General features: G+C 42.6%; 1 protein-coding gene across 12 annotated transcripts in view; it reads right to left on the reverse strand.

Moving 5' to 3' along the window:
• Positions 1-26765, reverse strand: part of PARD3 (par-3 family cell polarity regulator) — a 664911-nt gene that overhangs the window by 376185 nt on the left and 261961 nt on the right. For all 12 annotated transcript variants that reach the window (XM_054020950.1, XM_054020949.1, XM_054020947.1 and 9 more), the window contains exon 3: positions 23302-23482. In XM_054020950.1, the coding sequence (XP_053876925.1) occupies positions 23302-23482 (181 nt within the window). The remainder of the gene's footprint in view (positions 1-23301; positions 23483-26765) is intronic.

The following is a 26765-nucleotide window of genomic DNA, read 5'->3' on the forward strand; positions in this document are numbered from 1 at the left end:
AGGAGATGAGTTAAAAGTTTTGACATTCTGAAAAAAAAACATTACGAGTCTCCTACAAAATTATCCCCCATCTTGATAGCAGTCATCAGAAATTAAATTGTGTTAAATTTAAGAAAAATTATAACGTTTAATTTTATACAACATACTCTTTCAAAACTATTACAAACATTTCATCAACCTGATAAAGCAAGTAGTTTGGAATAAAATATCTATCAAAATACACCATTTCATTCTATACCTGACCATGAAAGTCAAACAGATGCATGAAATAAAATTCCATACAAGAATGGGAATAAAAAGTTTCATTCAGTCATTAAATATGTTTTCTTCAACATGTCTAAGTATTTTATATGCCTGTAAAAATCTCATATTATCTTTAATAGAAGATTTAAGGAATACTATAACTTCCACCTGATCTTCTAGAATGACAGGATAGAAATATATAATCCTAAAGCAACAATGTTAGCAAGGGCTGTATAATTTTCAGGGGATGGGGTGGGAAATGTTATTTTGGACATCTGGAAAAGGCAGTACAGCCTGGGAGACCGAACATATCTATTCCTATGCCAGACTTGTTTTGTGACCTGGGGCTGAGTGACACTCTCTCTGTGCGTAATACTTCCCTACATCACAAGGGTTGGTGAGACTTTATTCCTTAATGCTTGAGCAACATTTTGAGATCCTCCTGTGGAAGTGCAAAGCAGTAGTATTACTTGGATAGCAGCAAAATTTACAACTTGATTTTTTTTACTGGAGAAAAGTGAAAAATATGTTGCTGTCTATCGTTGTTTAAATGAAGCAATAAAGAACTATTTAGTAGTGCCCTGTGGGAGACCGGGGTTGAGGAGATAATTTGGCTGTTTCCGTTTCATTACTGAAGTCTTGGATTTTGGACACTTAAATCAGAATTAGCCACTCCCTCTCCTTCAATAGAACTCAAAATACACCATCACCTATATCAAACTTCAGCAATGTCCATGCGCAGCTACATAATGGACATCTCTTGTTGAGAAGGAGGGCTTTAAACTAGGTTCGACGGGGACAAGTGAGCAAAGTCCACAGGTAAGTGGGGAACATGGAGACCGGGGAGATGGGTCGGAAATGAGAGGGAGTGTGGGCTATATTGGCAGAGAGAAAGGAGAGTCAGGACAAAACTGGGAGGAAAGATCAAACCAGTATCTTAGATGCCTATATACAAATGCGAGAAGTATGGGGAATAAGCAGGAAGAACTGGAAGTGCTAATAAATAAATACAACTATGACATTGTTGGCATCACTGAAACTTGGTGGGATAATACACATGATTGGAATGTTGGTGTGGATGGGTACAGCTTGCTCAGGAAGGATAGACAGGGGAAAAAGGGAGGAGGTGTTGCCTTATATATTAAAAATGTACACACTTGGACTGAGGTAGAGATGGACATAGGAGACGGAAGTGTTGAGAGTCTCTGGGTTAGGCTAAAAGGGGCAAAAAACAAGGGAGATGTCATGCTAGGAGTCTACTATAGGCCACCTAACCAGGTGGAAGAAGTGGATGAGGCTTTTTTCAAGCAAATAACAAAATCATTCAAAGCCCAAGATTTGGTGGTGATGGGGGACTTCAACTATCCAGATATATGTTGGGAAAATAACACAGCGGGGCACAGACTATCCAACAAATTCTTGGACTGCATTGGAGACAACTTTTTATTTCAGAAGGTTGAAAAAGCTACTCGGGGGGAAGCTGTTCTAGACTTGATTTTAACAAATAGGGAGGAACTCGTTGAGAATGTGAAAGTAGAAGGCAGCCTGGGTGAAAGTGATCATGAAATCATAGAGTTTGCAATTCTAAGGAAGGGTAGAAGGGAGAACAGCAAAATAGAGACAATGGATTTCAGGAAGGCAGATTTTGGTAAGCTCAGAGAGCTGATAGGTAAGGTCCCATGGGAATCAAGACTGAGGGGAAAAACAACTGAGGAGAGTTGGCAGTTTTTCAAAGGGACACTATTAAGGGCCCAAAAGCAAGCTATTCCGCTGCTTAGGAAAGATAGAAAATGTGGCAAAAGACCACCTTGGCTTAACCACGAGATCTTGCACGATCTAAAAAATAAAAAGGAGTCATATAAAAAATGGAAACTAGGACAGATTACAAAGGATGAATATAGGCAAACAACACAGGAATGCAGGGGCAAGATTAGAAAGGCAAAAGCACAAAATGAGCTCAAACTAGCTACGGGAATAAAAGGAAACAAGAAGACTTTTTATCAATACATTAGAAGCAAGAGGAAGACCAAAGACAGGGTAGGCCCACTGCTTAGTGAAGAGGGAGAAACAGTAACAGGAAACTTGGAAATGGCAGAGATGCTTAATGACTTCTTTGTTTCGGTCTTCACCGAGAAGTCTGAAGGAATGCCTAACATAGTGAATGCTAATGGGAAGGGGGTAGGTTTAGCGGATAAAATAAAAAAAGAACAAGTTAAAAATCACTTAGAAAAGTTAGATGCCTGCAAGTCACCCGGGCCTGATGAAATGCATCCTAGAATACTCAAGGAGCTAATAGAGGAGGTACCTGAGCCTCTAGCTATTATCTTTGGAAAGTCATGGGAGACGGGAGAGATTCCAGAAGACTGGAAAAGGGCAAATATAGTGCCCATCTATAAAAAGGGAAATAAAAACAACCCAGGAAACTACAGACCAGTTAGTTTAACTTCTGTGCCAGGGAAGATAATGGAGCAAGTAATTAAGAAAATCATCTGCAAACACTTGGAAGGTGGTAAGGTGATAGGGAACAGCCAGCATGGATTTGTGAAGAACAAATCATGTCAAACCAATCTGATAGCTTTCTTTGATAGGATAACGAGCCTTGTGGATAAGGGTGAAGCGGTGGATGTGGTATACCTAGACTTTAGTAAGGCATTTGATACGGTCTCGCATGATATTCTTATCGATAAACTAGGCAAATACAACTTAGATGGGGCTGCTATAAGGTGGGTGCATAACTGGCTGGATAACCGTACTCAGAGAGTTGTTATTAATGGTTCCCAATCCTGCTGGAAAGGCGTAACGAGTGGGGTACCGCAGGGGTCTGTTTTGGGACCGGCTCTGTTCAATATCTTCATCAACGACTTAGATATAGGCATAGAAAGTACGCTTATTAAGTTTGCGGATGATACCAAACTGGGAGGGATTGCAACTACTTTGGAGGACAGGGTCATAATTCAAAATGATCTGGACAAATTGGAGAAATGGTCTGAGTTAAACAGGATGAAGTTTAACAAAGACAAATGCAAAGTGCTCCACTTAGGAAGGAAAAATCAATTTCACACATACAGAATGGGAAAAGACTGTCTAGGAAGGAGTACGACAGAAAGGGATCTAGGGGTTATAGTGGACCACAAGCTAAATATGAGTCAACAGTGTGATGCTGTTGCAAAAAAAGCAAACATGATTCTGGGATGTATTAACAGGTGTGTTGTGAGCAAGACACGAGAAGTCATTCTTCCGCTCTACTCTGCTCTGGTTAGGCCTCAGCTGGAGTATTGTGTCCAGTTCTGGGCGCCGCATTTTAAAAAAGATGTGGAGAAATTGGAAAGGGTCCAAAGAAGAGCAACAAGAATGATTAAAGGTCTTGAGAACATGACCTATGAAGGAAGGCTGAAAGAATTGGGTTTGTTTAGTTTGGAAAAGAGAAGACAGAGGGGACATGATAGCAGTTTTCAGGTATCTAAAAGGGTGTCATAAGGAGGAGGGAGAGAACTTGATCACCTTAGCCTCTAAGGATAGAACCAGAAACAATGGGTTTAAACTGCAGCAAGGGAGGTCTAGGTTGGACATTAGGAAAAAGTTCCTAACTGTCAGGGTGGTTAAACACTGGAACAAATTGCCTAGGGAGGTTGTGGAATCTCCGTCTCTGGAGATATTTAAGAGTAGGTTAGATAAATGTCTATTAGGGATGGTCTAGACAGTATTTGGTCCTGCCATGCGGGCAGGGGACTGGACTCGATGACCTCTCGAGGTCCCTTCCAGTCCTATAATCTATAATCTATGAGAAGTGTCAGCAGCCCATGTTAGAGGCAGTGTACACATATGGCTTTCTTCACTGCAGCACTTGCAGCAAGTTGCACACTATATTTTCTTATTTCTTTTCCCACCAGTTGAAAAGACCAGACTAAGGTTTTAAATAAATTAAAAGAAAATATGGAGAAATATCAGAAGGTGAGACCTAAACACTACCCACCATCAGGGTAGGTCAATTTCCTGGCCTAAAATCCACAGACTGTCTCAATTGAAGGTCCTGAAACACCTGGCTTAAAATAGATTGAAACAGAGAAGCTAATGAAATTTTTATATTTGGTGGAAGCACTTTTGACAAACACACATTTTTGAGCCTACCCTGAGGACCGCCCTGAGGCACATGTCTGAGGCATGTGCTTACAAACATACAACAAATGAGGATAGTGACAGTGTATACAAATCTATTATATGCAGAAGATAGATTTGCATGGTGTTTACGGCTACTTAATAAAATGAGGCATCTGTACTCTCTTGTTCCTATCAGAAACTGAACCATCAACTGCATTTTTTATTTCAGTTTGAAAGAATTTTAGCTTCTATTGAACACCTGCCAACTGTAAAGAAAACTAGGCACTAGTATTTCTGTGAATGTCATTTCATTTGGAAACAACTTCAGGGCTGTTGCTTGCTGTTTGTCTCTCTCTCTCTCTCCAGACCCTTGCAGTGCATTCACCTTAATAGCCAGTACCCTCATATCACTTGCACATTGCTGCTTGTATTGGTGTAATGCCATAGCCAAATATGACTGCGCTGTATAAATACTGTTTAGCTTTGTAGCTCTAAGTTTCAACCTCCCTGGGTTTTCTTTGAGAGAGTTCCTGCCTACAGACCACAAAAAGGGCCCCAATTTGAATGTTACTTGCAAATAATGTGAACACATAGGCATACATGAAGTCCAGCCACTAGATGCAGGAAGGGGTAACTCCAGTGACTGCTCAAAGTTTGCTCTGAGACGTCTAGTCTACAGCTTGTATAAACAATAGCCAGAAACTAATAAAATAATTTAAAATCACCCCCTTTCAGATCTCTTTTCCTGCATTTGTGGAAGCAACAGTACAAGTATAGTACTTGGGTCCAAACGTGGCTTGGCTTTTGACCTTCCTGATCCTTAGCATATTGGTGTGGTCACTTTTGTGGTCACCTTTACTCCCCCTTGCGCTGTTAGTTGATAGAGATGCTGAATTGTTCTCTCTCATTATTCAAACGAACCCCCTCAACTTCCGGTGAGGAAAAGGAACATGAACATAGCGGACCATTCCCTATTCTTACAGAGAGAGAAAATGAGGCGCCACACCTGGTTCTCTCATAGGCCAGAAAATGGGATTGAGGAGTTCTTTTCACCATCATATGCATATAGGAGGGACTGGAGAGTTCTTTTCTCTTCCTCCTCAACAAGAGATCTAGGGAGAGGCCACCACAGGATTTCTCTCCCCTAACCACCATCCCTATGGATGACAAGGAGAGTGAGGTTCAAGGTACTGCTACGTGTTTTGAAACAGACGGTGTGCACAGATTAGAAATAACTGCTTCAGAGCATCAGTCAGGGTATACAAGCACATTACACAGCATCAGGCACCTCATTCCAATTCCAAATTCTATCTTGTCCCCAAATATCAATACTATAAAATACTTCAAGTATCAGAGGGGTAGCCGTGTTAGTCTGGATCTGTAAAAAGCAACAGAGGGTCCTGTGGCACCTTTAAGACTAACAGATGTATTGGAGCATAAGCTTTCGTGGGTGAATGCCCACTTCGTCAGATGCACCCACGAAAGTTTATGCTCCAATACATCTGTTAGGCCTAAAGGTGCCACAGGACTCTCTGTTGCATAATACTTCAAGTTATTTATCCAAATCTGAATATCACTCTTTGTTCAAGATACTCCAAAAGGACATGGAGTTTCATTTTTCTATCAGGGAGTCCTGTACAGAGTATTAGATTTTCTGACGATAAGGCTTCCTTGAATTTCACAAACACCAGTGTAGCTAACTGTGGTTTCCAGTAACAAAAACATAATACAGCGGCTTTCTTTTTCTTATACATAAACCGAATTCCTAGTTGCAGTATTTAAACTGCCCCTAAAATGAACCCACATGAGTATTTTTGAAGCTGGATTTCATCTTATTTATACCAATCATTTCGGATTTACAGTCGGGGGAAGGAGGAACAACTCTGATCTTTTGACAACTCTTTGAAATAAAGTGAGAAATTAATAGAAAGTTGTTCCTTATCCACTCCTTGCTTTATTCCCCATTCATCTTTCAGTCTTTTCTCTGAGAGAGAAAAAACAAAACCTGGAGAACTAACAAACAAGTCTGTTTAACCAGCAGCCATCTGTTAACCTTCCTCCTCCTTCAAAAGCGCACACATGATGACACAAAAATCAAATGTAGCTTATCCCAACACTCAGCACAAATGACAATCTGCTTCGTAGCCTGGCCCTATAAGACAAGAGTATGTAAGTTCATTGGTGGTAAATGGAGTGGAGGGGAAAACAAGCAAGACCCGGGAGGTTAAAGAACCACAAATCAGGAGCCAATGCCTCTCTAACTTTTGTTGTAGAAGTTTAAGATTGATCTAATTTGGAATATGCCCTAAGCAAAATGTCTTACAGCCTTCGGCTGACTAGTCAAAAAACTAAGCCACACGTTTGGGGTTTTTTTTAGCAGTTGAACTGAGAAACGTTGTCCTGACCAGGGTTGACAACACTACACAGTCAGCAAAACACTGCACTGAAACACTGCAGTAGCCTCCCAATGACAATTTAAAGAGAAATGATTTTCCTACCTGAGGAGGGTAACCAGAGAGCATTATTTGTTAAGCAATAATATGCTCGTAAACAAGTATGCAACCCCCCCCCCACCGCCCATTTGATTTGTTTTAGTCTCCTAGCTGCAAAAGTTTTTTGTATCAAATAAAGGACACGCCCCAATTTTAGAGCTGAGAGAATAATTCATAACCAATACATTTAACAAATTTTGCATCTTATGCTTTTTGCAAATTGTCTGTGAGTAGATCACATCCTATCCCCATCTTAGGTCAATGCTTAACCCATCAAAGGAAGGCAAAACATATAATGCAACTTGTCAACTGATCACAATTGTAGATTGGTGGGAAATTCCATCCTCATACCTATGTATATTATAGGATGATTTGAAGCATGGCATTTAATTATCCCATTTCACATATGTAACTGCAAATGTTTCTATTGGTCATAAATTGTGTCCAATTCCTTTTAAAACCTACCTGTGGTATTTGACTCTGTGACCTCCTAGGCAGTAAATTTCACAGGATGGTTTAATGCATTTCCTATTTGTTTTAAATTTATTTATCTTTAACTTTGCTGTGTGACCTCCTGTTCTCTTACAGTGGAAAAGTATAAAATGGAGGAACCGATCAGGAAATTCTCTGAGAGAGTTATTACGCTTCCTTTTTCTAGCACGATGACAGCATCTTTCAACAAGCGTATAGGTTCCTCATAATAGTGTTAAACTTATCTGAATACTACTGTCTTTGCGTAGCTACTCTGCAGTGGAAATCCAGCACATCCCTCCTTCAAGTCTGACTAGATAAAGGATATCAAAAATATAATCCCTCCAGTAAAACCTGATTTCTCAGCTAAAGACAGGTGGATACCAATGCATACAAGTACAGAAATACTTTGTTGAGGCTCATGAAATATAGCTATCAAATTTCCGTATTAGATTTAAAAAAAAAAACAACAGTCAAGCTGGTGGTTAAATCTATTTCACATGTCCAGTTCAGCCACCAAACCTCCTTTAATACTAACCTTGGTCTGCTTAAAACATTGAAATTCTGTACTTATGCATCTAAATCATCTTTGTGGTTCTCCATGGCCCACTATATTCCATACCAATTGTCTGTAATACTACCATGTTCACTCCATTATTGTAATTTTTTGTTTATTGAATTGTTAATATTTCTGAAAATAAAAACAAAAGGCATCTTTTGAACTGAAATCCAAAATCTGAGAGATTCTTTCAAAAAGTTGTAAGATGTTTCTAATAACCTGTTTTAGTAAGCCTTTCCCCATACCCAAGGGGGAAAAATTTCATCCTCTCCCCTATGGAATGAAACCTTGAAATAGCCCCATAATTACAAAAGGTTTCCTTTCTAGAATTCAATAAATTCTAAAATACTTATGTTTATTGCTTCCAGGTTTTCTTACCATGTTGAAAGCTGAAGTATTTTCCTTGATGATAGACTTAGAAGGCTCAAGATATTAAAGGTTAATATAGGATCATAAGCAGTTTAAGACCCATTTGTTTTTACAAAAGTGTCCTGAGATTAATAGCAAATTAATAGCAGAAAAAAAGTTACTAACCTTCCATAACTGTTGTTTTTCGAGATGTGTTGCTTATGTCCATTCCAATGTAGGTGTGTGTTCCCCCCGAGCAGCACCGCCAGAAAGTTTTTCCCTCAGTGATATCCCAGTGGGTCGGCTCTGGTGCCCCCTGGAGTCGCGCGCTCATAGCGCCAGTATGAAGATCCCTGCCAACCTGACGCCCCCTACATTCCTTCTTGTGAGCTAACTCTGACAGAGGGATGCAGTGAGGGTTGGAATGGATATGAGCAACACATCTCTAAGAACAGTTAATGAAGATTGGTAACCGTTTTTTCTTCTTCGAGTGCTTGCTCATGTCCATTCCAATATAGGTGACTCCCAAGCACATGTAGGGGGAGGGTTTGGAGTTCATTGACAAGCAGATTGTAGCACCGCTCTGCCAAATCCAACATCATCTCTAGCCTGCTGAGCGATAGCATAGTGAGCCACAAAAGTACAGACCAAAGACCACATTCTTGGTCTACAGATGTCCTGGACAGAGGGACCTGTGCCATGAACGCAGCTGTAGATGCTTGTGCCCTTGTGGAATGTGCCATCAGGACCAAAGCACAGACCTTCACCAGGTCATAGCATGTGTGGATATAGGAAGTGATCCATGATGAAATTCTTCGGGCTGAGACCAGAAGACCCTTCATCCTGCTTGCAACAGTTACAAAAGGTTGAATAGTTTTTCAAAATGATTTAGTCTTTTCTATGTAGCAGGCAAGTACATACCTGACATCTAGAGAGTGAAGTCTCTGCTCCTGTTTGTTGGCATGAGGTTTCACATAGAATACCAGAAGGAATAAGTCCAGGTTACTATGGAAATGTAAAACCATCTTTGGGAGGAAGGCTGAGTGAGGACGCAGCTGGACCTTGTCCTTGAAAAATACCGTGTATGGAGGTTTTGAAGCATAATCCCCAAGACCCTTTTGCCAAAGTAATGGCCACAAGAAAGGCCAATTTTCAAGACAAGTAGAGCAGAGAACATGTTGCCAACGGCTTGAGTGTGGGACCCATGAGCCTCAACAATACCAGGTTGAGATCCCAGGGTGGGATTGGTTGCCGTACCTGCCGGTACAGTATGACAAGTCCCTTGAAAAAAAACAACTACATATCAAGTTTGCAAAGATGGACTGGCCATTTACCCACAGGTGAAACACCGAGATTGCCGGCAGGTGGATTCTAATTGATGACGTTGATAGTCCTTGCTGCTTCAGGTGTAGTAAGTAGTCGAGAATGAATGACACTGATGACTACTTGGGTGGAACACCTTTCTGCGCCGACCAAATCGAGACCCTTTTCCACTTTGCCAGGTACGTAGCTCTAGTGGATGACTTTCTGCTCCCTAACAGAACTTCTTGAACCCGTCTGGAGCACGTTAGCTCAGAGGGATTCTGCCATGGTGCTTCCAGGCCACAAGATGAAGGAACTCAAGGTTTGAGTGACATAGGCAACCGTTGTCCTGGGATATCAGATCTGGAACCTGAGGTAACTGGATTGGTGTTTCCACTGACAGGTTCATGAGCGTAGTGAACCAATGCTGTGTTGGCCAGGCCAGGGCTATTAGGATGACTTGCAGTCTGTCCCGTCTGATCTTGAACAAGACCTTGTGTATGAAAGGAATGGGTGGAAATGCATAGAAAAGATGACACATCCAGGGCAAGATGAAGCATCTGTCAGAGGTCCTGGGCTGTGGCCCAGGAAAGAGCAGAATTGGAGACACTTTCTGTTGTGCTTCATTGCAAACAGAATTATTTGGGGGAGTTCCCCACTTCTGGAAGATGACTTGTAGGACCTCTGAGCGAATGGACCACTCACGGTTGTTGGAGAAGACCCTGCTGAGCTGATCTGCTAGTTCATTCTGAGAACCCGGCAGATAGGAGGCCTTGAGGTGAATTGAGTGGACTATGCAAAATTCCCATAAGCCAAGTGCCTCCTGGCACAGGTCAGAGGGGCCCACTCCACCCTGCCTGTTGATATAGAACATGGCTGTTGTCTATAAGGACTGACACTCCTGTCCGCTACATGTTGTTGGAATGCCTGGCAAGCCAGATGGACTGCCCTGAGCTCTCTGACACTGATGTGATGAGAGCTCTTCTGGAGACCAGAGGCCCTGATTTCGGAAGGACCCTAAGTGAACTTCCCATTGCATCACCAATGCATCTGTAATGAGGGACACTGGTAGTTGGGGTCTTGAGAAAGGTACTCCTGGGCACACCACTAATGGGTTTAGCCACCATTCGAGGGAAATAATCACCAACAAGGGAACTGTAATGACTGAGTCTAGATTATGTTGGCATGGTGAGTATACTGATGCCAGCCATGCCTGGAGGGGTCTGAGATGAAGTGCCACATGCTGAACCATACAGTTACAAGATGCCATGTGGCCCAGGAGCTGTAAGCAATTTCTCGCTGTGGTGACAGGGTGATTCCAAGTCTTTCTATAAGCTGAGGGGCCACCAAGAAACCAAATGGGGGCACCATAAATTGGTAGTGTACGTGGTTCACGATAAATCTGAGGAAACTTTTGTGCCCCTGGAAGATGGCAATAAGCATCCTTTAAGTCGAGGTTAGCGTGCTAGTCCCCTGGAGGCCAAGGAGACCATACAGAATGTCAGCTTTTTCATGAATCTGTTGAGGTTTCACAGGTCCAGAATCAGTCAGATACCACTGGCTTTCGGATTAAGAAATAGCAGGAGTAGAACCTCTGGCCCCTTATCTCTGGTGGAACCTCCTCCACTGCTCCCACACCTTTAGGAGTGACTATACTTCTTGGGCTAGAACCTGCTCATGAGAAGAGTCCCTAAACAACAAAAATGAAGGGTATATCCCAGTGCTATCATGCATAGCACCCATTGGTCTGAGGTGATATGGACCCATGCCCGATAGAAATGGGATAATAAGTCCACAAAAACTGGGGAATTTGGATCCACAAACTGTCCAGGCACATCATCCCTTAGCATCCCACCTAAAAGTCTGCGGAGTGTCTGGGGGCTGCAGACGCAGATGACTGCTGCTCCTCCTCCTGCTATAGTCCTGTCGAGCAGGCGGGGGGAAGAAGCAAGCCATCGACCATGGCCTATAGTGCTTCCTCATGGGGGCCAGAGTATGAAGGCCCAAGGACTTAAGTGTGGCTCTTGAGTCCTTTAAACTGTAGTTTGAAGCCCATCTGCTCAGAAAAGAGCGCTGTACCCTCGAAAGGGAGGTCCTGTAATGATTGTTGGACCTCATGTGGCAAGCCCGAGGACTGAAGCCACAAGTTCCGCACAGCCACAGCTGAAACCACGGAATGGGCTACTGAGTCCGCCGCATCCAGGGCTGTCTACAGGGACGCCTTTGCCATGGACTTGCCTCCCTCTACGAGAGCTGCAAACTCTCATCTTGACTCCTGAGGTAGCAACTCCTTAAATTTATGTAGATTCTCCCAGAAGTTGAAATCGTACCTGATCAGGAGCGCCTGCTCATTGGCGTTCATGAGCTGGAGACCCCCTGTCAAACAGACCTTCCTCGCAAAAAGGTCTAACTTTTTGGTGTCCTTGGCTTTGGATGTCGGTCCCTGTTAGCCCTGCCTTTTTTGCTTGTAGGCTGCCAACACAACCAAAGAGCCCGTTGGTGGGTGAGTGTACAGGAACTCTAATCCCTTTGTTGGGACAAAGTATTTTCTTTCAGTCTTGTTTGCGGTCAGCTGAAGGGATGTTGGCATTTGCCACAACGCCCTGATGGGGTCCATGATGGCATCATTCAGGGGCAACGCCACTCTTGCAAGGCCTGTTGCTTCCCAGATGTCTACAACCGAGTGGGAGGAGACTCTAATTTCCTTCACCTGGATACCCAGGTTTTGAGCTACCCTCCTTAAGACCTCTTGATGTGCCTTACAATCTTCCTGCGGGGGTGCAATATCAGTTCCCGCAACCGCCTCATCTAGGGAAGAAGATGACGACGTCTGGACCAGCATCAGGCCCTGCTCTTCACCTTTGCTACTGGCTGGGTCCCATGATGCCAACTCCTGGTACACAGCACTGGCGACGGTACGGGAGGTTGAATTATGTTCTGGTGATGGAAGCGATGTGGGCTCTGAAGCCACTGAATATGACCTAGACTAGGAACCCGGCTGTGCTGGAAATTCAGAAAAGCATTTGCACAGGGAACTGCCACTGCCCTGGTGGTCATGCCACAGATGGGACCCCTCAGATCCATAGGGGGATAGTGCCTGCAGGAATGGCAAGGCCAGCTCCTCCACAAGATGCAAGACTCTACTTTCGAGGATACTGCTGGAGACAGGGCGGGAGCAGTGTCAACCAATGCCAGTGAGCAGTGCTGGGAGGGAGAGGACCAGGGCTGTGCCATCATGGCTGGTTTCTCCTTCGAAACTATCAGAGGCCTTGAGCCTGCAGAACACTTCCCTGTCAGCGCTGCCACTGACAGCTCCTGTATGGCTGGGGACGTGGGTACCGGTAGCATGAGTAAGTCCCTCGCTGCTGCGAATGACTCCAGCATTGACAGTACCAGCAGAGTCGTGGGGCTCCAATGCCTTTCTTGAGGCAGCAAGCCTATCAGGATTGGACTCAACGGCTCCCGTTTTGGGACTGGAATCTACAGCGCTGGTTATCAGTGTCACAGGATGGACTGACGTGGGTTACACTCTGGCAGCGTCCCTCTATCCTGCTGACCTTGGTGTTGGCGATCTGCCCATGTTGGTCTTCCTTTATTATTTCCTAGGCACCGGCGATGTTTGACAGTGTCAAGGTTCCTTAGATGCAGTCAAAGTGTCTCGCCTCGATGCAGGAGATGGGGAACAGCACCGAGTGTCCTGAAGCAAAGCTGGGACACTCCTTATCAAGGCACGGGGTTCACCAACTCCTAACTAGCTAACTAGCAACTGAAACTTAGTAGTTATATTCAATCAACTTAAGGAAGCAACAGACTAGGAAGAGGGTGGGAAGAAGGATGGGTTTGGAAAAGGAAGGTGCCAGCACTGTCATAGCCTTTCGCAGCTTTGATCAGGTACATACCCAATTTAAACTTTAAGATTAAAAGTTAAATCAAGACAAAGAGAGAGAGAAATGTCCACTGAGGAGTACTTGCAGAAGCAAGAATGAGTCATGATTCCAGCGACCATCACAGGTGGTAAGGAGGAACTGAGGAGGCTGTGGGGTGGCAGGGGCCTTTATACCAGTGCTATGAGAGTGAGATTCCAGGGGGCACCAGAACTGATCCAGTGGATACCACTAAGGGAAAAACTTTCTGCCAGCGGAACTCAGGGCAAGCACACACCTACATTGGAATGGACATGAGCAACCACTCGAAAAAGAATACTACATATGGGAGTTCTGGCAATCTGAAACAGAGACCAACCTAACAGTGGGCCAGCACTGCATTAAATTGGAACACAGTATGGTCCGAGCTTCCTACGTTCATAAAGACTGGGAGGAGTGCTGCAGGCAGAGCCCAGTGAGCACCAAGCAGCAGCTTGTAGTGATTTTAAATGATTTTACGGAGCTAGTCAGCATTGCTCTTGTTGAGTCTCACATCCAGAGTCAGCTGGAGGGACAGCTGTGATGAGAAGGCCTGAATGCTGGGGCACTCAAAGCTGACAATGGAGAATCCCAGGGGCTCTGCTGACCCTTCCCCCTGGAGAAGTAAAATCTGAGCAACAGCTCCTACTTAGCTGCCAAGAGCTACAGGTGTTTACAACAACATCCAATGTGGTAAAGGAAACAATCTCATCTTGGATCCTGGCAGGTACATAAGGCTGAGAGTGATGCTCAGGTAACACTTGTGGGATTTTTAGTTCTTGCAGGAGAATGAAGGACACCTGAGTGCCCCCTCCACCTCACTCTTTACGAGCTCACTTTCGCTGCCCTCGCACTCACTGCAATGACTGTTTCTGAGCAAGGAGGACTAAATATAACTATATTTGAAATGTTTAGGTCTACACATATAGGACCTGATCCAAATCTCATTGAAGTCAATAGAAAAATACCCTATTGACTTCAATGGTATGGATCTGGCCCATAGTTATATTTCATTATTAATGTAGAAGGAATTTTTGTCTTGATTTAATTTTAATCTTAAATTCAAATTGGGTGTGTACCTGACCAAAGCTGCAGAAAGGCTATGACAGTGCTGGGACCTTCCTTTTCTAAACACATCCTTCTTCCCACCCGCTTCCTCGTCAGTTGCTTCCTTAATCCTTCACTATTTGGAACAGATGTGATTTCTAGATACAAAGCCAATCTCCAGCAGTGTAGGTGATTCGGAGAAAAGAAAACAAAAATGGAGGTGCAAAGCAATTTCTGATACTAAAAAGGAAATGAAAAAATAAATACAATCCAGAGAAGTAAATAAGAGATTTGTATCTAGCGCAGCAAAAAGAGAAGGAAGAATTTTAACTGCCAGGCTCTCTCGTTGACAAAACAATCCACAATATAGGTGTTTCCATGCCACATATTAATAAATAAGCATCCAGACAGCTGGCTTGAATGGAAGAGGAAAGTGGAAGAGAATACTTATTTCCCCTTTAAAGAAAAACTGGGTTTTTTCAGCAGAGCACGTGTGGTCTGTTGAACCAAGTGACATATTTCTATGATTATTTATTGCTTTTAATACACTGCTTAATGATATTGTCCCCCCTTATTCTTTGGAAAGATTCACTATTTTCATGCAAGTTATCCAACTACATAGGGGGTCAACTCCACAACTAAGGGAAATCCCAGCAGTTTTTGAGACCCAATTTGATAGCTGCCTTGGACTATCCCTTGTTGAGAGAGCAAGGATGGCTGCTATGTACAATTCTTCCCATCCCACATTTCTCCACTTTGTCAGCCTCCAGGGGAATAGCCTCTACTGCATTGCTCACAAGCACCCCAATGAAGAGTTGAATTGATTTTAGACATCTTTGGTATGGAGAAAAGAGGAAATAGTCAAAATAGGCAAAAATGGCAGTGAGGAATTTTTTAAAATTTCTAAATGGCAGGATAGATTAATGTGCAGGAAAGAGGGCCAGAATCACAATTCCACCTGAAGCAGCAAGGACGAGATAAGACTTGGTAGAATACTACTAGAACTAATATGCTGCAGTGCCTTCAATCCCTAAACACAGTAACTGCCAAATATTAATCCTCACAATACTGCTTCAGTGAACTATAGATGAATTATTTTATATCCAATTTACAGACAAGTAAATTGAAGCACAGATTTTATGGCCCCAACTCAAGGACCTGAATTTGCACATATTTGTGTACATTCATGCCCCTAACTTGTTAACACGCATTGAATTGCTTGTAATATGCAAATTCTGGCACATGCAAAAGTGCACACACACCTAAAATATGGGCATAAGTAGTTCGCACAACAAATCAGCTGGAACACAACACAGACCCTGAGTCAGGAATATAAAACAGACCCTTCTCAAACTACTAGACTGCACTCTAGCTAGACAGGACTCTATGCCTGTAGTTGGGTAGGACAGAAAAAAACATTTACCTTTTCCATAACTGGTGTTCTTCAAGATGTGTTGCTCATGTCCATTCCATATTAGGTGTGTGTACTCATCACATGCACCAGTGCTGGAAGTTTTTCCCTTAACAGTATCCATAGGAGACCGGCTCTGGCGCCCTCTGGAGTGGTGCCCACATGGTACGGTATAAGGGGCACTGCCAGTTTCCCCCACCTTAATTCCTTGTTGCTGGAAACTCCAACAGTAGGGAAGGAGGGCGGGTTGTGGAAAGGACATGAGCAACACATCTTGAAGAACACCAGTTACGGAAAAGGTAACTCTTTTCTTCTTCTTCGAGTGCTTGCTCATATTATGTGACTCCAAAGCAGTACCCCCAGAGGTGGGTAGGAGTTCATGGACGTGTAGATTGCAACATAGCACTGACGAACCCAGCGTCGTCCCTGGCCTGCTGAGTGATGGCATAATGAGCTAAGAACTTGTGAACAGAGGACCACGTTGCGACTCAACAGATGTTCCCCACCTTTGGAAGATCATGCAGGCTACCTGTGGATGGAGCGACCACTCATGGTGAGAGGAGAAATCCCTGCTGAGCTAGTCTGCCAGCATATTCCTGATGTCGGGAAGGTGACAAGCTTCCAGGTGGATCTAGTGGCTGATACAGAAGTCCCATAGATGGAATGCCTCTTGACAGAGAGCCAATGAGAGCGCTCCCCCTTGCCTGCTGATGTAGAACATTGAGGCTGTGTTGTCCATCAGGACTCAGACAACTTTGCCCAACAGGTGGGACAGGAAGACTCCACACACCAGCTGGACTGCTCGGAGCTCTTGACATTTATGTGCAACTTCGCCTCCTCCGGGGACCACATCCCCTGTGTCTGGAGGTTGCAGAGATGCGCACTCCAGGCAAGGTCTGAGATGTCCAACACCAACTCGATGAAGTGATGAGGGTTGTCGAAAGGAACCCCTTCCAGGACTGTCCTGTGGTCAGTCCATGATTGCAGTAAGGTAAGTATCACCTGGAGAATGGTAACTATCTTTTCCAGGGGGGTCTCAGGACTGGGAATAGATCGTCCCCAGTCTTTGTTGCAGGGGCCACATCCTGAACATTGCATGGCGGACCACGTAAGTGCATGCTGCCATGTGGTTGTAGTAAGAGGGACTGCAGAGACTTCTGCGATGAGGTTTGTCAATGTGTGGAACTTGTCCGACATCAGGAATGCCCTGGTGCAGCTGAAGTTGCAAACCACTCCGATGAACTCTATCCTCTGCACCGGCACTAACGTCGACTTTTTGTCATTTACCAGAAGCCCCAGAGAGCGGCATGTGGCTTGAAGCACCGCGACATCCCTTTGGACTTGAGACCTGGAACTGCCCTAGACGAGCCAATCATTGAGGTACAGGTAGATCTGGATACCCTGACGCCTGAGGTAAGCCGCTACCACTGACATGCACTTGGTAAATATTCTTGGTGCTGGGTGAGAGTATAAGAACTCATGCTCCTTGGTTGGCACAAAGTACTTGGTTGGCACAAGTATCTTACAGATAGTGGCCAAAGAAAAGAGGGTCTGCCAGAAGTCATTAGTGATTTTGGAAACCCCTTCATGAAGGGGTAGGGCCACCCTGGCAGGAGCGGAGGAACAGAGGACTTCGAACAGAGAGTCCGAGGTCTCTTCCAGTTCCTCTGCCTGAAGCCCCAAGTTGGAAGCAACCCTCTTCAAAAGTTCCTGGTGCACTGGAACTGGGTGAGGGGCCCCACGATAGCCTCGTCTGGCAACGACAAGGATGATGCCGGTGCCGCAGGAACCTCCACATCTATTGGCTGTCAAGCAGCTTGCTCCCCTGGGTCCTCCTGAAGCCTCGCGCACTGGAAGGGGATGGGATACCGAGGCTGCTGGCTTCTCCGAGGCTCCCAACACTGATCGGGCAGCATGGACTGGTTGGGTGAACCCTGAGCCCGGGGTTCCGCTGGAGCTGATGTGGGCAGCACCGGCAGTGTCAGGATCTCTTGAGCTGCTTGAAGGATTTGGGCATTGACAGCACCTGAAGCTGGCTGGGGCCTGCACCACTAGCTGGAGTTGCAGGTGAAGTATAGGATGGGTTGCACCGCTAGACTTGAGCTGGGGCCTGACTTCCTGAAGGGGGAGTTGAGCTGCCTGGCAAGGGTCATGGCTCGCCCCTAGCCCTCTCCTTTCCCTTACGAGAGGTAGGAGATCCTCCCTCCACATTCTTCTTCAGCTTCATGACTGGAGCCGTGGAGGGAGACCGGTGCCGGCTCAAGGATGGCGCCAGCGGAGCACTGCGCACGGAGGCCATGGTGCTCAGTGCAGAGTTGGACTGCTACTCCAGTGCCGGAGTGAGTGCTGACTCCACTAGTAGCACCCTTAGACGAGTTTCATGCTCATTCTTCGTCCTAGGTTTAAAGGACTTGCAGATATGGCACTTGTCACTTATGTGCCCTTCACCTAAGCACCTTAGGCAGCTGGTATGTGGATTGCTGACAGGCATAGGCCATTTACAGTGATCGCAGGGCTTAAAGTCTGGGGACCGGGGCATGCCCAGTCCCCTGGCTGAGTCCTGTTCGGGACTAACAAAGAGTTTGAGAACTACTATTAAGGGTTAAACTAAGAAACTACTAACTATATACAACTATTTTACAGGTTGTGAAAATTTGCAAGAACAGAAATAAACAACACTAGCTGGAGCAGCAGATGTTCCAGCACCGTCACTGGCAGCAAGAAAGAACTGAGGGTGGGGGGGAGCCGGCAGCATCCCTTATACTGCACCATGCAGGCGCCACTCCAGAGGGCGCCAGAGTCAGTCCCCTACAGATACTGCTAAGCGAAAAGCTTCTGCCACTGGCGCATGTGGACAGCCCACACCCTCAATATGGAATGGACATGAGAAGCACTCAAAGAAGAATAAAGTCTTATGAGTTGTTTCCTCAAGGTGGCATGGACCTGCCTAGCATACAAGGTAGCTTGGCTGACATTGTGTAGGGAAAAAGAACACACTCAGATGGGTAAAAGAAGCAACCTCAAAGAATAGAAAGTTGAAATAAGTATGTATAAAATATTGGAGGGCAAGAGGATTGTTTCAATGATGTGTGGGGACGAGAGGGAAGGCTTAGTCCTCTCTAGTCATGTCTACCCTGCAGTTAAACAGTCATGGCTGGCCCACGTCAGCTGACTTGGGCTTGTGGGGCTCCCCCATCATGGGATCCCAAGACCCCAGGCTCTAGCTTGAGCCCAAATGTCTACACTGCAATTTTTCAGCCTAATCCTACCGACATGGACGAGCTGCTGGTGTTTAATTGCACTTTAGATATACCCACTGAGGCCCTTGTGGGGCGGAAGGAATGGCCCTGGAAGTGCATGCTCTTTAAAGTTTCACTGGCTCACCTGGTCAATGTTCCATGCAAGTGGCCAGTCTGCAGTGGTTAAGAAAGCTTCAATATGAATACACAAAAACTCCTCCTGAAAACTGAAAAAAGGGGCAGTTTTCTGACATACATAGTCATCTTATGAATACCACAGTGTCTTATGGGACTAGTACTAAGAACAGCCAAGCATCAGAAATTTTAGGTACAGAGTGAAAAAGAATTCTTCTTTAGAATATAGGAGGATTTAAGGCACAATGCGCTTCCAAGGATGCAATGTACTGCACCGTAAAGATGATAGCACACACAATGCATTGTAGTGAACCAAGTGATTACTTTCATGTTACCACTGTATTTTAATACTTCTTTTGCTATATTTATTATCAAATACCCCTAATATGGTGTTGGGGGGGATTATTCCCTCTACTGTAACTACTGAAATGTTCAAAATGCAATTGGGAACACATTTTCACACCTGTTGGTTATTTAAGTAAATATAATTATAAACTATAAATTAAAAATTAAAAATATAAATAAAATGTTTTGAAGGAGAACAATACAAAGGAAAGGACTAACAACATTGGAAGTAGTTTAAAAGGAAATTTATTTATGTTACTTAAATACAGTACTGTGAAGCAAACAACTTGGTTTACAGACAGCGCACCCGCTGCTGAACTGTCACTGCCTGACATCCTGTCTTATCTGCCAAATTGCTCATTAGGTTTGGCAATTTTCACCTGCGCCTCCAGTTTATATTTCAGCAGGGAGTAAACATCAGTCTGTTTTAACAATCTTCTGCAGTGAGCTTCCAACCTCCTCTCAGAAGCACACAGGCGCACGCACATACAAAACACGTTGAGTTGTGTATGGTTATAAAAAATCCAGCTCAACAACTGATGAAATACACCAACACGAAGTTTAGCTTACAATAAATAAATAAATAATAATACAAGGAGAATGGACTAGAATAAGAAATGTAACTATAGTCAGTATTTCTATGGATGGTTGATGCTTTCACAGTATTGCCCAGCATTATTCTCATTTTCACATTTAGCTGGAAAGATCCAATTTGAGCCACACCCATATGTGCACAGTACATGGTTATATATTTTTGCCTGGGGAAGACAACAGTCCAGCTGGATCTTATCTATCTCACCTTTTTTCCTTTCTGAGGGAGGCTTGGTGGTGTGACTTATAAACAAACAAAACGGGTAACATGGCAACCAGAACAAAGAGATGAAAATCTCAGCAGGCCCTTAATCCCCAGCGTAGAGACTGCCTCAGAACAGAGACCACTATATACCACTTGCATCCAGGTGAACGGTAGAAGAAGGGGACAGAAATACTTTGCAACTGAACCCCTGAGAAACACAGCCCAGCTTGTGGGCAAAAAAGCACCAGAGATGTAAAACAAAATGTCAAAAATGCTATAAAACAATTTCAGCCAGAACACTGTTTTTCATCTGTTAGAAGTAAAATATTCACTGCCAACCCTGCAATTAACTAGAAAATTACAATAATTATAGCAATTTTGTATCCCATCTCCAATCCAATTAATAGATATATGACCTTGTCAACATGTAATAATCAGGATCTGCATCTACCACAAAACTAGAAGGGTTTTATATATTGAATAGAAGTTACACAGTAAGAATGTGATTATGTTAAATCCTGAAAATACCATTTGTATTCAGTGCTTCCCTTCACAAGTTAAAAAGAAAATACAGGAGGCATATTATTTATATTTTCAACATGTGTTCAAATAAAATACTTGAAATAGGTATGCCTAATATCGGATAATGTTATTGGATTAGCTTCTATGCCGTGGGTTGGAACTCATTGTAACACAAAATGCATCTCATTGTCAACATACAAAGAAATACATTCTAAAGAGTAAATGGAACATCTCGGATTGGTATTAACATATTTATGCCAAAATATTTCACCCATTTTATCTTTGCATGCTTTCACAAAAGCACTTCAAGATGCTACACTTCATAAGTGTTAAAATAATACTTTGCCCTTTTCTAGCACCTTTTATCATAGGACCTCAAAGCACTTTCTAGTCACTAGGTATCCTTCAACATGTTTGTGAGCTATGTGTGTAGCATCATACACATTTTATAGAATAATCAACTGAAGTGGAGTGCCTTGTCCAATGTGTCACAGTAGCCTTGATGCAATCATCACTGTGTAGATGCCCTGGAACACTAACAACATACAGGGGTGTGCACAATGGGAGACACACGCAGGGGCACCCGCCCCCCGCAGTAGTCATCGGGGGCACAGAACTTCTCTGACCCCGGGCCACTAAGTCAGGGAAGACTGAGCTCCTGCCAGGGCAGGGTGGAGGGAGGGAAGTTTGAGCTCCTGCTGGGGCCGGGGCCGGGTCCAGGTGGAAGAAGTGAAGATCGAGCGCCTCCCGGGCCAGTTGGGCAGGGGGGGTGGAGGGCAGCAAGTTCTTGGGGGGCACAGAATGTGCGCCCCAAAAGAGGACAAATTTAAATTCCCTGTGCACACCCCTGAGAACACACCATACACCCACCCTAAGGGGGCATCAACACTGAAAACATTGATTAATGTTTGCCTACACCTGAGCAGCTTAGGGCTGTTGGGAACTCAAGAGGACACTGCTACTCACATGGCTCAGGCCAACAACTGGGGTGTGCATTTGGCAATGCTACATTTCCACTGAATAGATGGAGTCAGTCAGTAGTTCAGCTGGGAGTAAAACACAAGTACCCATATTTCTCCTTTAGCCACTTGACCATACTCCTTCCCTAAGCTATTTTGGGTTACTTACAGAAGCTTAAGCTTAACTGCACCACAATTACAACTAGTGAAACTGCAGCTGACTTTAAAATGTTATTCCCATATACTTTATACAGACAACTCTTACAGATAAATCTTTTAGAACTTAATAGGAAAAAAACTTTTTATAGGATTTTTTAATCAATTTTATGAAGAAATTAATATTTTCCTTAAAATTTTACATGATAGTTGAAAAAAACAACAGAAAAATATTCTCTGTTGAATTACACAGGATTTTTAAAGGTATTTTTTCTTTTAAAAAAGCCATTACATTTTTAAAGAAATCTATTTGCTTTATTCATATTAAATTCTACACGAGTTTTCCACAAGGGAATCTCTATATTATATATCAGATGTCTAAATAAGATGAAGTATAACCCTTGTCCAAGCTATTTTGAGTTAAATAATATTCCCAACTTTTTTCCCTGCATACAGATTAGAAGGACAAATGTAAAATAAATAAATAAATAAATGGGGGGTGCAGGGGAGAGACAATGCTGGTGGCTCCTGGGGAAGGTATATTAATTACCATCTTTCTAGTATTTATTTCATTTTTTGTGTTATAACTTAAGACTGAGCCAACACCTAAAAAAAGGAGAAACCCCAAATTTTTACTATTTATAATACAATAGTGCACAGAGGCCCTGGTAGGATCACGGCCACATTGTGCTCATTGCTGTACAAACAGAAAGGTAAATTTAGTTCCTGCCTCACTGAGTTTACAGTTTTGAACACATAACACTCCCCGTTTTGAAACAAACAAAATAAAAGACTTTTCCTGACTGTTTATAAAAAGAGGATTTTACCATATGCATCACCGGGTGTTTCAACTGAAGGGTGGTAAGAGTAATATATTTGCATTCCCAGATTTGGGGGACAATGCAGCTACTGCTATTTATAGTTTCTTTTTTACCCTTTTCATCTTCATTATATAAATCAAAACTGAAACTGAAAACTACACACACAGCAACTTCACTTGGAGATTTTGCTGTAATTTTCTGTGTTTATGCAATTTAAAACTGGAGACCGACAAAAAGAGCTTATTGCTGTTTAAAGGCGCCTATATCCAATTTATTAAAATGGAGAGGTTTATTTACTTGCATGCACCAAACATTTACCCAGATTCTGAACTTTAATCAGCTTTTGATCAGGACAGATAATGAATCATATTCCCAACAGCAATAATGGATAACAGAAGCTGGCATCTTCGTAAATTAAGATGAAATGTGCAGAGGCATTGAGAGTTTTTACTTACTTGCACGAAGAACTGAAGGTGTGACCTCAATTTCACTTGTTGCTTGATAAGGCTGAAAGGCTGACACAGAGTTGGAGCCAAGTTCACTGCCAAAAATCTCTGGACTTTGAGTGCCCGTCGAGCTAGCACTGGTGCCGTCACCTCCATGATGTGGATCTTGTTCATCAAATATGGCTACGAGCTGTGAAAGCCAATGTAATCTATTGTTAAAAAGACAGCAACATAAATGTGCCATTGTAAATAAGCACTACATTATCCCTTCTTATAAGTGACCACCACCTAAATAAGTGAGGGCCAAGTCACTTCATGGGTTCTCCTAGTACCTACCAGTGGCAAGTCCACCAGGAATGTGGTACGGCCATACGGGCTCAGTGCCAAATAACATACCCCATAAAATGAGCAGGACTGGGCTAAGAAAAGACAGGCTGACCAGGATGGAGTCACATCTGTAAAATAAAGCTTCCTTTTTCTGGCAACCTCCTGGGAGATGCCTCTGGCCCTATCTTGCAGTAAATAAATCAGCATCACCTTCTGTGGATGCAAAGGGGCACAATTTGTACTCTCCTGTAACAGAGGGTTGGAAGTACAATGGTAAGTAACGACAGCTTTATTAAATAAATGTGTCCGATGAGAAACAATACACATCAAGAAATGCTAGTGTATGTACTGAAGGCTATGGAATGTATGGAGCCATCCTAAAATGTTTTAATTGCTATTAAATACTGTACATTATGTATTTTAATACAATATGAGTTGTGTGCATCTCCAACAGAATTTCATTAACCAACTCTCCAGAGATACTTCTGTCTTTGCATGAAACAGGATTTGCAAAGGCAGGCATAAAAAATAAAAAACAGTTGCATTTAGAGCTTGATAAAGATTTATACAAGTCACTTTAATTAAAGGGAGACTAATTCCCTTCATCTATTCTCACTGCAACACAGAAAAAATATATATATATTTAAATTGAGTGTTAGATATTTTTCCATACGAAATAAATGCCAACATTTATTTGGAATGAAAATAATCTATCCAGTTTTGTCAACTTCAGTGAACCATTTTAAAAACAAAAGGTGGGTTCCATATGTACTCAAGTTTAAAGCTGAGAACTTCGAGGAGGAAGATTCTGATGTTTATCAGTACTCTCGTGCATCTCTAAACTCCTCTGTAATGCAACATCTACCAAGAAAGTATTGCCTCCGACTGTCCAAGATAAAGGTTAAAGGGACACAGACAACAAAATCATATTTTTCTCTGAAAATTGTTTACCTACTATTATTCTAACACCTACAATTACCACAGAGAAATATAGAGATTATAGAAAAAAATAAACTTTCTTTCGTTTTTTCAGTTTGTTTTGTTTGTGAATTGACATCATTTATTTGCACAGTTAGTTTCATTGTTGTTTGTGTGGTACCTTGATAAAACGGGAAAGAAAAACACTTACAGAATTAGAATATGTGATTTTGAAATCAGAAAACTTGGGATCTCAAAGTATCTGAAGCAACTTTTAACACTTTTTTTTTTTAATTACTCGATTTAAAGGTTGTCAATGTCCCTTTAACTGTTGCAGAGGAAGAAAATCTCTCTCTCCGGCATTTCCAATAGCATCTAGCGTTATGGGCAAAAGAATAAGAATAAGGTGGTGAGTAGAAGTTTGGTACTTTTTCCAGATGAATTTGAAAGGCAGGGACCAAAATAAGAATCAAACCGTGATAGCAGACAACCAATATTTCTCTTTCTCAATTCATGAAATCACACACAAAATATCAGTCTTCCCTTCACACCAAAGGTATATGAGGGCTGCAGAGATGTTTCCTCTTCAAATTATTACTAGGGCTATCGATTAATCGCAGTTAACTCACGCGATTAACTCAAAAAAATTAATCGCGATTTTAAAAATTAATAGTGATTAAATGCAGCTTTAATTGCACTGTTAAACAGTAGAATACCAATTGAAATGTAATAAATATTTTTGGATGTTTTTCTGCATTTTTAAATATATTGATTTCAATTACAATACAGAATACAACGTGTACAGTGCTCATTTTATATTATTTTTATTACAAATATTTGCACTGTAAAAATGATAAAAGAAAGTATTTTTCAATTCACCTCACACAAGTACTGTAGTGAGATCTCTATCGTGAAAGTGCAACTTGCAAATGTAGATTTTTTTTTACATAGCTGAACTCAAAAACAAAGTAATGTAAAACTTCGCCTACAAGTCCACTCAGTCCTACTTCTTGTTCAGCCAATCGCTAAGAAAAACAAGTCTGTTTACGTTTACAGGAAATAATGCTGGCCACTTCTCATTTACAATGTCACCTGAAAGTGAGAACAGGTATTTGCATGGCACTTTTGTAGCCGGCATTGCAAGGTATTTACATGCCAGATATGCTAAACATTTGCATGCCCCTTCATGCTTCAGCCACCATTCCAGAGGACATGCTTCCAGTGCTGATGATGCTCAATAAAAAAAATAATGCGATACTTACTTAGTGACTGAACTCGTTGGGGCGGAATTGTATGTCTCCTGCTCTGTTTTACCAACATTCTGCTATATATTTCATGTTATAGCAGTCTCAGATGATGACCCAGCATATGTTGTTCATTTTAAGAACACTTTCACTGCAGATTTGACAAAATGCAAAGAAGGTACCAATGTCAGATTTCTAAAGATAGCGACAGCACTCAACCCAAGGCTTAAAAATCTGAAGTGCCTTCCAAAACCTGAGAGAAACGAGGTGTGGAGCATGCTTTCTAAAGTCTTAAAAGAGCAACATACTGTTGCAGAAACTACTGAACCTGAACCACCAAAAAGGAAATCAACCTTCTGCAGGTGGCATCTGACTCAGACAATGAAAATGAACATGCGTCAGTCCACACTGCTTTGGATCGTTATCAAGCAGAACCAGTCATCAGCATGCATGTCCTCTGGAATGGTAGTTTAAGCATGAAGGGATATATGAACCTTTAGTGCATCTGGCACACAAATATCTTGCGATGCTGGCTACAACAGTGTCATGTGAACCCTTGTCCTCACTATCAGGTGACATTGTAAACAAGAAGAGGGCAGCATTATCTCCTGCAAATGTAAACAAACTTTTTTGAGCAATTGGCTGAACAAGAAGTAGGACTGATTGGACTTGTAAGCTCTAAAGATTTACATTGTTTTGTTTTTGAATGCAGGGGGGTTTTATACATAATTCTACATTTGCAAGTTCAACATTCATGATAAAGAGATTGCACTACAGTACTTATATTAGGTGAACTGAAAAATACTATTTCTTTTGTTTTTTACAGCGCAAATATTTGTAATCAGAAATATAAAGTGAGCACTATACACTTCGTATTCTGTGTTGTAATTGAAATCAGTATATTTGAAAATGTAGAAAACATCCAAAAATATTTAAATGATATTCTATTATTGTTTATCAGTGTGATTAATCATGATCAATGTT

Source organism: Malaclemys terrapin, chromosome 2 (genome assembly GCF_027887155.1).
Source record: "Malaclemys terrapin pileata isolate rMalTer1 chromosome 2, rMalTer1.hap1, whole genome shotgun sequence".
Classification (NCBI taxonomy): domain Eukaryota; kingdom Metazoa; phylum Chordata; order Testudines; family Emydidae; genus Malaclemys; species Malaclemys terrapin.